The sequence below is a fragment of the Ceratotherium simum genome, chromosome 29 (genome assembly GCF_057802395.1).
Source record: "Ceratotherium simum simum isolate JZ-2026a chromosome 29, ASM5780239v1, whole genome shotgun sequence".
Lineage (NCBI taxonomy): Eukaryota > Metazoa > Chordata > Mammalia > Perissodactyla > Rhinocerotidae > Ceratotherium > Ceratotherium simum.
Window position 1 is genome coordinate 30,796,293 of NC_141928.1, and position 12,494 is coordinate 30,808,786.

General features: G+C 34.0%; 1 protein-coding gene across 3 annotated transcripts in view; it reads right to left on the reverse strand.

Annotated features, from left to right (window-relative positions):
- Positions 1-12,494, reverse strand: part of SMC2 (structural maintenance of chromosomes 2) — a 49,850-nt gene that overhangs the window by 21,369 nt on the left and 15,987 nt on the right. For all 3 annotated transcript variants that reach the window (XM_087419371.1, XM_087419370.1, XM_087419369.1), the window contains 5 exons: positions 11,412-11,550; positions 10,924-11,043; positions 9,097-9,301; positions 6,990-7,125; positions 3,942-4,066 (listed from right to left, as the gene is read on the reverse strand). In XM_087419371.1, coding sequence (XP_087275497.1) covers positions 3,942-4,066; positions 6,990-7,125; positions 9,097-9,301; positions 10,924-11,043; positions 11,412-11,550 — 725 coding nt within the window. The remainder of the gene's footprint in view (positions 1-3,941; positions 4,067-6,989; positions 7,126-9,096; positions 9,302-10,923; positions 11,044-11,411; positions 11,551-12,494) is intronic.

The window sequence follows — 12,494 nt, forward strand, 5'->3', positions numbered from 1 at the left end:
ATTTTTATTTAAGGAATCTCATTAAAGTAGAGAAATATCCTGAGAACATGTCAGGATGAAGCATAGGAAAAATATTATCTCTAAATTTATGAAGAAGAAAATTAAAAACCAAGATAGAATGAGCATGTTTCTGTCACTAACATAAACTGTTAGTGTTAGGACTTAGGTACAAATAAAACCCTGAAAATCATGACTTCACAATTTCCTCTACTACTTTTCATTGCAGAATATCACTGCAATAAATCAAAAGAGAAATCAAAAAATATCTTAAAACAAATGAAAATGGAAATACAACATACCAAAACTTATGGAAAGTAACAAAAGCAGTGCTAAGAGGGAAGTTCACAGCAATAAATGCCTACCATCAAGAAACAAGAAAAATCTCAAATAAACAACCTAACTTTACACCTCAAGGAACTAGAAAAAGAAGAACAAACAAAGCCCAAAGTTAGAAGAAGGAAGAAAGTAACAAAGATCAGAGTGGAACTAAATGAAATAAAGACTAAAACGGTAACAGAAAACATCAATGACACAAAGATCTGGTTCTCTGAAAGATAAAGGAAATCGACAAAACTTTAGGCTAGACTTACCAAGAAAAAAAGAGAGAGAATTCAAATAAATAAAATCAGAAATGAAAGAGAAGACATTACAACTGATATCATAGAAATAAAAAGGATCATAAGAAACTACTACGAACAATTCCATGCTAATAAATTGGACAACATAGAAGAAATGGATAAATTACTAGAAACACACAACCTACCAAGACTGAAACAAGAAGAGAAAAATTTGAACAGATTGATTACTAGTAAGGAGATTGACTCAGTAATCAAAAATCTCCCAACAAACAAAAGACCAGGACCAGACGGCTTCACTGGTGAATTCTACCCAACATTCAAAGAAGAATTAACACCAATCCTCAAACTCTTTCAAGAAATAGAAGAGTGAAACAACACACAACACACACACAGTGAAAAGCTGAAAGGTTGTCCTCTAAGATCAGGAACAAGACAAGGCTGCCCACTCTCACCACTTTTATTCAACATAGTATTGGAAGTCCTAGCCAGCACAATCAGGCAAGAAAAGGAAATAAAAGGCATCCAAATCAGAGAGGAAGAAGTAAACTGTCCCTATTTGCAGATGATATATATATATATATATTCCGATATTATATATATGGAAAACTCTAAAGACTCCATCAAAAAATGATTAGAACTAATAAACAAATTCAGTAAAGTTGCAGGATACAAAATCAATACACAAAAATCTGTTACACTAATAATGAACTATCAGAAAGAGATTTTTAAAAACAATCCCAGTTAAAATTTCATCAAAAAGGACACAACACCTAGGAATAAATTTAACCAAGGAGGTGAAAGACCTGTATACTGAAAACTATAAGACCCTGTTGAAAGAAACTGAAGACACAAATAAATGGAAAGATATTCTGTGCTCATGGATTAGAAGAATCAATATTGTTAAAATGTCCACATTACCTAAAGCAATCAACAGATTCAATGCAATCCCTACCAAAATTCCAATGGCATTTTTCACAGAAATAGAACAAACAGTCCTAAAATTGGTATGGAACCACAAAAGACCCTGAATTGCCAAAGCAATTTTGAGAAAGAACACAGATGGAGATGCATCAAGCTCCCTGATTTCAAACTATATTACAAAGCTATAATAATCAAAACAGTATGGTTTTGGTATAAAAACAGACACATAGATCAATGGGACAGAATAAAGAGCCAAGAAAGAAAACCCATGCATATATGGTCAATTAACTTATGACAAAGGAGCAAATATACAAGGTGGAAAGGACAGTCTCTTCAGTAAATGGTGCTGGGAAAACTGGACAGCCATATGCAAAAGAATGAAATTCGACCACTATCTTATACCATACACAAAAATCAACTCAAAATGGATTATCAAGACTTGAACGTAAGACCTAAGACCATAAATCTCCTAGAAGAAAACAGGCATAAGCTCCTTCACATGAGTCTTGGTGATGATTTTTTGGATTTGACACCAAAAGCAAAAATAAACAAGTGGGACTATATCAAACTAAAAAGCTTCTGCACCACAAAGGAAACCATCAACAAAATGAAAAGGCAACCTACCGAATGGGAGAAGATATTTACAAATCATATATCTGATAAGGAGTTAATATCCAAAATACATAAAAAACTCACACAACTCAAGAGAAAAAAAACAAACAATATAATTAAAAAATAGGCACAGTATCTGAATAGATATTTTTCCACAGAAGAAATATAGATGGCCAACAGTTACACGAAAAGATGTTCAACATCCCTAATCACCAGGGAAATACAAATCAAAATCACAATGAGATATCATCTTATACCTGTTAGAATGGCTATTATCAAAAAAACAAGAAATGAGGAAAAAAGGGACCCCTTGTGCACTGTTGGAGGGAATGCAAATTGGTGCAGCCACTATGGGAAACAGTATGGAGGTTTCTCAAAAATTTAAAAATAGAACTATCATATGATCTAGCAATTCCACTTCTGGGTATTTATCCAAAGGAAACACACTAACTTGAAAAGATATCTGCACTCCCATGTTCACTGCAGCATTATTTACAACAGCAAAGACATGGAAACAACTGAAGTGTCCACTGATAGATGAATGAATAAAAAAATAATATGGTATATATATATACATATAAAATAATATGTGTGTATATATATACATATACACACACAGACACAGGAATATTATTTAGCCACAAAAAAGAAGGAAATTTTGCCATTTGTGACAACATGAATGGACCTTGAGGGCATTATGCTAAGCGAAATAAGTCAGACAAAGAAAGACAAATACTGCATGATCTTGCTTATACGTGGAATCTTAACAACAACAAAAAACTCCAAGTTCACATATAAAGGACAGATTGGTGGCTGCAAGAGGCAAGGGGTGGGAGGTGAGTGAAATAGGCAAATTTTTAATTCCATAAAAGAAAAAAAAAAAGAATAAAAATATTAGAGGGGAAATAGGTGTGAGAAAGCCTAAAGTCTGAGAAAAATTAAAACTAATATATACAATTAAATTCTAATTAAAATTGTAAGATAGTTCTTAAAATTGGAGACAGAGATAGCTAAAAATTGATTTACATTAAACATTAAAAACTTTTGGGGCCAGCCTGGTTAAGTTCGTGCGCTCTGCTTTGGCGGCCCAGGGCTCGCAGGTTCGGATCCCAGGCACAGACCTACACACCACTCATCAAGCCATGCTGTGGTGGCATCCCGTATACAAAATAGAGGAAGACTGGCACAGATGTCAGCTCAGGGACAATCTTCCTCAAGCAAAAAGGGGAGGATTGGCAACATGTTAACTCAGGACCGATCTTCCTCACACACACACACACAAAAAGAAAACTTCGTATAACAAAATTATAAACATAAAGTTAAAAGCAAAGCATATAAGCCAAAAGATATTTGTAATGCAGGTAACCTATAAGAAATCAGAACTCTTAAGTACAGGAACAATAGAAACCAACCAAGAGCAACCCAACAGAAAAATGGGCAAAAGAAATAAACAGAAAATTCCCAGAAGTAGAAACCAAGAAGTTGAAGGAACAGACAAGAGATCCCAACTTCACCAGTAATCAGAGAAATGCAAATTAACATGCTAATGTGCTATCTCTTCACAATAATCGGATTGGAGAATTTTAAAAGTCTGGAAAGGAAAGGATTTGGAGAAATTAGAACTTTCATATGCCACTGGTGGAAATGTATAATGCTACAAATGGGCAGAACTTTGGCAATATAATAATAATAATAATAATAACAACAATAAGTAATAAGTAACAATATTTAAAATAATTCAAATAAATTTATAGTAAAGATGAGATTTTCTAATACCTAAAGTAAGGTTATCAGTAGAAACAGATTAAGCACAGAATGTTTTTATCTTACCAATGATTTTTTTAAGAGCATCTAATTCTTCTTGTTGCTTGTGATATGAGCTTTGCTGGAGCTTGGTTTGTAATAAATCTGCCTCCTCAGTTTTCATCTCCCACTGCTGTTTTAGTTTGCGATATCTTAGAAAAAGAGAAGTTTATAATATATGACCACAACTTTTCTGATGTTTAAGACATGCATTCAAACTACAGGGTCTTACCTAAAATAAATTCACACACAACATGAACAATATAAGATGCCACTGGTTACAAGAATAGTTTTGATGACTCTCACGTTTCTGAGGCATCAATTAAATCAAGTCTGATTTGGTCAGTGAAGGTAAACAACTCTAAATGACCAAGACCAATAATAACTATACATGCAAATACTCTCAGTTTTGGAAAACACTAAAAATACCTTGAATGAATAGGTTTCCTTAAAAATAATCTCTCCTACTGATCCTTACCAAAAAGAAAAACTCCACAACAGCTCTCCACCACCCAAATAGATTAATAATACATAACAATTACATGAAATTTCAAAAATTTGGTTATCTATTAATCCCCATTTTCAAATGTTAAAAAAATAATAATGTTCCCTACATTTTGTAATGAAACTGATAGTTTAAAAGGCACAGTAGCGAATATAAACATTTGCAATGCACTTTTCTTGCAAACCCTGTAATTCTACCCCAGTTCTGGCTGCTTCAAGTTATTTCTTTGGAAGGTATTTAGCTAATTCAGCTGCAGTGAAATTTCAAGTTATAATAAATTCACAAGGTAGCTTGTCACTAGAAGTCCATGAGGTTTGAGGAAAAAAGAAGCAACTTATAAAACGTAAACACTCCCCTAAGTACTCTTGCCTGAGAGTGTTTGGCAGCAATTAAAACTGTAATCTTAAAGTCATTTTTCAATTCATTTAAAAATGTGGAGTGTAGAAATCTGAAAAAGGATATAAACTATTTTCCTGATATGGTCTATGAAAGAATGGCTTTAGTTGACCCTTCCACTCTCACATTTTTCAAAATTTAATCTATTTTCTTTCCTTGACCTCAGTGCCACAATTAGTCCACAAGACAATTCTACAAAATAAATGACCCAATACTGCTGAACAAAGTTAACAGTTCTAAGCCAAATGCGACTACAAACTCATTGCCTTGCCAGGGCTCTATATCACAGAGAAATTTTATTGCATCTTTCTCACAGAAAAAGTTTATTCACTTTATGGGTAATTTATGTTAATGAAGGTAAAATGCAGGCTTTACATGTATATAATGTTTGAAACTGGGCATTTTTATGATTATGATAATCTCTTCCACATATGTTGTGTCCCAAAAAAGTCTTGGTACTGTTCTAAACTTTGATAATTTCAAAAGATGAATGCTAAAAATTTACAAAAAAAAATCATTTTTCAGTTATTCACAATAGCCAAGACTTGGAAGCAACCTAAGTGCCCATCAAGGGACGAATGGATAAAGAAGATGTGGTATATACACACAATGGAATACTACTCAGGTATAAGAAACGATGAAATCCAGCCATTCGTGACAACATGGATGGACATTGAGGGTATTACGCAAAGTGAAATAAGTCAGAGGGAGAAGGTCAAATACTGTATGATCTCACTCATTAAGTAGTAGGTAATAACAACAACAAACAAACACTAGAGACAGAGATTGGATTGGTGGTTACCAGAGGAGAAGGGGTGAAGGAAGAGGGCGAAAGGGATAATTCGGCACATGTGTGTGGTGATGGGTTGTAATTAGTATTTTGGTGGTGAACATGATGTAATCTATGCAGTAATAGAAGTATAATGATGTACACCTGAAATTTATACAATGTTATAAACCAATGCTACTGCAATAAACAAAAAATTTTTTAAAAAATCATTTTTCAAAGTTGTAGATTATTTTTTTTACCTTTATTCCGTATTGTGAATTCTGAATAAAATATTTGATTTTATTTTTATCTCAGTTCCCATTTGCCATGTTCAGAGGGACTAGAAAAAATTACAATTAAACTTTCAAATAATGTACTTTGTCAGCTTGTGGCATTTATACTCCTGAAGCTTTTAAAGCAAGTAAGGGCTCTTCTGGACAACCACATGGCGAGTTCACTCTCATCCTTCAGGTGTTTATTCCACAGGCATCTTCTCAGTGAGGCTTTCCCTGGCACCCAATCTATAATTTCAACACCTCTGTGCCCTGGATAGTTTATATTTCCTTTCCTGTTTTACTTTTCTCTTCTTAGAACTCAGTATTATCTAACATATATTTACCAATTTAACTTTCTTTATTGTCTGTCTCCCCAACTGTGCGCATGACAACAAGATGAAGGAAGAGATTTGTTTGATTCACTGCTGTATCCCAAGCTCCTAGAAGAGTAGTTGGCACATAGAAGGCACTCAATAGTGACTAATGCCAAGTGACAAAAAGAGGTTAAACAGTATGATGCCAAGTTTGAAAACATAAAAATGTACATATGTATATAGCTGTATCATACACAAACAGAAGTAATGTTGAAAGGTACACACACATACTAATCTACACCCACACTGTAAGGAAACACTATAATTTTAGCCATGACTTTCTGACATCAACTTGTTTACCTCCTCCACAGGCAACCCAGTGATCTTCAATATCTAGAGGACAGCCACAATGCTGCTAAACTTACTGTAGACATCTGATCAATGCTATGCTGTGTCATCATTTCAAATCAAGGACTCAAGTATCCTCTGGTATCAACCTCCAGAGTATCTACGGGTTTCCCCATCAATCCCAGCAGAATCTTAACACAGTATACCTCAGGAGGGAAAGGGGAATATTTGGCTGATTTTTTTGTTTAATTAGCTTTCCCTAATTTCTTATAACAAAGACATTATTTTTATCAGAAAAAAATTAAATAACTGATAAACAAGTTATCAACTCATAATTTATTCAAATAAAACCAAAGGCATTATGAAAAAAGTCCGAAATTGTATTTTTTTAAATAAAAGTAAATTTTCTACCATGCAAATCTTTGACAAAAAAATTCAAAACTACAGCTTCATCTACAGAAGTCTTACTTTTCAGCAGTGTTTTTAAGACCTGCTAATTCCTCTTCTAGCGCCCGTAGCTCATTCTCCTTGATTGTCAGCTCATGTTGAACATCTTTGAGTTCTTGAAACTTGGTTAAAATAGAAGCTGCCTGGGACCGAGCACCTGATAGAGGCAAATTGAAACAGGCCTTGGATTAAGTTACCACATATTTAGTAAACAATAAAAAGTTTAAGAGAATTACACTTGAAATGATTCAATAGCAAATCTTTTACAGTGAGCTTATGAAGCTACAGAATTTATTTCATCATTTGAATCTTAGGACATACATATTTGATAATAAATACTTTTAAGTGGATGTGGTAGGTTATTTATTCAAAATAATTACTGCCCCTGCCTACTGGGTCCATCTCTCCAAGGCCCATTTTCCTCCCCACTAACATTGGGCTTAGCCATGGGGTTTGCTCTGGCCAATGCAATGGGAAATGTGCCTCTTCTGAAAGTAGGCTTGAAGAGGCAGCACGTAATTCCCCATTTATTTTCCCTTTCTCATGAGAAAAGCATGTTCAAAGTAGGGACTGTTTCTCCTTCAGCCTGGGTCCCAGAACAAAAATAACATGGAACAGGGACAAACGATCTACAGTTAATATAGCATAATGACGGAATAAACTTGTTCTAAACCACTGAGATTCGGGGGCTGTTTGTTACCACATCATAACCTGGCTTCACTCTGATATAGCAGAGTCAGAAACCAGAGTCAGAAACCAGAGTAAACTGGTTTCACTTTACAGGCAACTATAATTGTCTGGAAGTAACAGGCTCAGGTGTTATGTTGGCAAGAAACTCTATAGGTTTGATGGGAGAACATGAAGGTCAATTAGCAATGCTATTGCGAGCACTCTGTTGACATGATATGGGATTACATATTTGCCATCCCTTAAGAATAGGAACTTCAAGAACATCCAAATCAATGAAATCTAAAAAGTTTCTTTTGTTTTACATATTTAGACATATTTGGTCTCTCTTTATCTTCCAACTGCAGATACTAGTCATCTTACTGTGTACTAGGGAACTTGATCATGGATTTCATTTCATTGGCTCATGTTTTCTTGGCTTAGAAAGAAATTAAGTCATTTGCTATCTCAAGAGGCATTATAGAGCCTCTTGCTTTGGTTAAAAGCGCAAACTCTGAAATCAGACAACTGATTTGAATTCAAATTCTGAGCTTTGCCACTTACCAGGAAGCTATTTTAAGCACTCTGTACCTTAGTTTCTACAACTGTATATTGGAGATGATAGTATTATGCCTACCTCATAACTGCTATAAGGATTAAATGAGTTAAATACTTAAAGCCCTTAGCATAGGGCTTTATAGAATTATAGAAATGTTCTATATCTGCATTGTCTAGTTATCAATTAACCACGTGTGGCTACTGAGCCCTTGAATGTGACTAGTGCAAGTGAGGAAAATTATTTTTTTGTTTAATTTTAATTATCTTAATTAAATGTAAAGAGCCACGTGTGGCTAGTGGCTACTGTATTGGACAGCACAGTCTTACAACATTGCCTGGTACACAAAGTGCTATTCAGTGTTTGTTCTTACATGATCACTTGATACAGATCTGGAAATTCAATGTAGCAAATATTAGAACAAAAAGAATATGATCATCATCTAGGAATTCGTTCTTAAGGCATTAAAGCACCATCTCAAGGGCAGATTTAATTTTTTGTTTTACTTTTGACAGAAGCAGTGGCATATACACAAATGAGAAGTTAACATGTTTCCTGAAGGAGAAGTGGGTAGTTAAGCTAAAAATATACTGAATAAAAAGACTTCATTTCCTAGTGACTAGAATATCCTGATAGGGCAAAAAGCAAGAGAAAATAAACAGAAATAGACTTACTTGAGATGAATTAAAAAAGCTATAGGATTAATTACTAAGACTATGCGTTCCTTGAGAGCTGTGACATTGTATCATTTCTCAGTATTATTAAGTACCTGTCACATAGTAGATATTCAAAAGAAGACTCAATCTGGATTAAGTTATTCCAACCCCACTATTTACTGTTCAAAAAAAAAAACCCCCATCCTATTCACCATACAGAACTGTGAGGGCAAAATGATATAAAACATACCTCCACTCAATGTCCCATGAGGATCAAATACTTCACCTCCTAGAGTTACAGTTCTAGTCATTATCCTTTTATCAAAGGCCACTTTTTTTGCATTATCCATATTGTCACAAACAAAGGTTGTTCCGAAGACAAATTCCATGGCTTTCTGAAGTTCCGGTTTGTATTCAACCAGGGAAAGAGCCACATGAACATTGTTAGGGCCAACCTGTGGGAAAAAAACAGATATGTCATAATACATAATGCCTTTCCTTTCAAAAATTTTATAAAATAGTAAGAACTGCTACAGTAGGAATTTAAGTAATACTTACCTAGCACTATAATTCCTTTTGACTTTCTAAAATGCTATGGAAAACTCAACAGCTTTGGAAAGAAACAATTTCAAGTTTAAACAGTGAAAGATATATTGATAAGTAAAATATTTAGCTAAGTATTTGGCTAAAGTACTAAGCATTATGAGAATTTCTACCAAGCAGGAGACACTACCAAGTTTCTAAATCCAAAATGGACTGTTTGGACACACATTCTTCATTAAAGTACAGCAATTTCTGGATCAACATAATTACATAAAATGTTTTGTTTCAATTATTAGTAATTTGGTTGTTCCACAGTGAATACTTTTTCATTCAAATTAACCATGGTAGGGCAGCCACCTGCTAGTTACAGAAACAAAACACAACTAATAATTGAAAGTTAAAAAAAAAAAAAATCCCTCAGTCCTTTATTTTGATCCAACTGTCTCTTCTCAACCTGTGTTTATAATGTCTACCTCTGCCCATCTTTTTAGAACTAAGCACCTTTATGGAGCTTAATAGCAGCAGCAGAAATCACAATGAAGGCAGCTCTAAGTAACATATGTTCAGTATTGTCCTCTAACAGCAGCTACCATTCAACGGGTCTAGCTAAGGGATCTGGGCGGAAGTATTTTTGCTGTTAATTGAAATCCCAATTTACTTTCAACACTGGGACTTGACCTAAGGCTGAAGTACTTCCAAAGCCGTCTAAGACCCAAGGGTGACTGTTCAAAGTAAAGGAAGTACTAACGAAAAATACCATCTTTCAATTACTCTGTACTCATCATCCTTCTGATAGTATACATATTAATACAGCTGTATTTTGAAATAATTTTCGTTGAAGGCTTCTCAATTTCAGCAAGTACACTTAATATCCATATAGTATCTTAATTACAAATGCATTTATACATTTCACAGAACTATCTTTTCAACTCATGCACTTGGAATGCCTGCTTAATAACAAACTGATATCACTGCTGAATGTTATGACTGGCTTCAAGTTTTTACCCAATATTACACAACCATAGTAGCCTGTGAAATGTATTTCCTTGTACTCATCTGTTTTTAAACTAGTAGCCATACTAGTTTAGATCCACCTCAGCAGGCAAGCTACAAGAACTCTAAGAGAGAAGCATCTCTATGAGACTGATGGATACCTTCCATAACACTTGTTGCTACAGGCAGTTTAAGTATGCCCGGCATGAAAAAAACTCAAGAATTCTGGTATTTATCTATAAGCTCTATAATTCTAACTATTCCGAAATTAGAAATTTAATATTTATTACCACCATGACTTAAGGTTTAAAGACAATCTAATATTCAACTTTTAAACATGAGAGGGAGTTTTAGTCTTCCAACATTTCTATTCTCTTTCCATCTAATTTCACAAAAGCCAACTCTATGTTTTTGTATCTTAACTTTTTTAAGCATGGTAACCTAATAAAACTTTGTGGTTTTGGATACGGTTATGTTCCCCAAAATGAATGTCCTCTAATTAAAAAAAAAGATGCAGATAAAACATATAAGTAAGACTTACAAGATTCTGAGCGACCTTCAGAGTTTCTGGAGCAATACATCTGGCTGAAATTTTATTGAGTGGAATTATAGTGTATCGACGCTTCAATTCCCCCTTTTCTAGTAGCTTTTTTCCAGTAACCTAAAACATTGTGCATTTGAAATAAAAAAATAAAATATTAATGATGATGATAGAAAACATTCAAATGGAAAGAGTGCAAGTTTAGGAATCCATAATCAAATAAATGTCTAATGCCTACTAGCCCGAGCAACCAAAAGTCTAAGATTGATAATATGCACTCTGGGTTCCCAAGTAAGCATGACTCTTCCTTTGGAATGCAGTTAATCAAATATAATCTAATCAAAAATATAATGAAAAAGTCATTAACTGAATAGTTTTACCCTGTAAAGAAAAGCAAAGTGAAGCTTAAAACACCAAGAAAGTACCCAATTCTTCTAGCAGCACAAGATTTTTCAAGCAATTACAGATTTTCTTTAAAATCAATTTACCTCTGTATCTACTACAACATTGTAGAGTCGTTCCCCAGCCACCAATTCCAAAGCTGTGGTTGCAGAAGTATCTTTCACGCTAATCAGAGAAGCTACAAGTCCTTTCACACAATTTCTATTCCAGTTCTTCTCTGGATCACTACAATAGAAAAGTTGACAAAAATTAACCCGAGATGATAAAATAGAAAAAGTTGTACTTTACTAGTCAAGAGCTCTTTCTGACAACACATTACATTGAAAGCAAAAGACTCACATAGTGTTTTTTTTCTTTTTTTTTTTTTTGGTGAGGAAGATCAGCTCTGAGCTAACATCTATGCCCATCTTCTTCTTTTTGCTGAGGAAGATTGGCCCTGGGCTAACATCCGTGCCCATCTTCCTCCACTCTATATGGCACTCTATATGGGACGCCGCCACAGCAAGGCCTGACAAGCAGTGCATCGGTGCATGCCCGGGATCCGAACCCAGGCCATCAGCAGCGGAGTGCGTGCACTTAACCACTATGCCACAGGGCCAGCCCCAAGACTCACATAGTTTTAAATAATTTAAAAATGTTCCAGATTAACTAGCCAGCTATTGTTTTTAAATCAATCAAAAGATCTTTCATTATATATTGTTTTCAATGAACAAAAATAACTTTGATGTTCTAATCTTTGTAATACATATATTACTGAAAGTATTTAATGAAAAAATTTATGTAGTAAAACAGATTATAAAATGTTAATGTAGATATTAATGATAGAATAAATTTAAAGAAACTTGGGACTGAGATTAAATTTCCCTCATTTTGGTCTTAATTTAAGATTAGTGGCATTAGTAGCAATTAAACTTCACAAGAATGTCCCCTGCCAACATTTGAAACACTTCAATAACTGTTTAAGGAAAAAACCAATTAAAGAAAAGTAGCATACAACAATTTTCATATAAAAATCTTAACTAAATTTTCAGATTGCTTTCCACCTTAAATAAAAATATATCTTGTTTAACATTTCAATAAATGTTTAAGGAAAAACTACCAATTAAGGAAAAGCAGCTTATAATTTTCATACAAAAATCTTAATGTCAATGAAATTTTTAGGTTGCTTT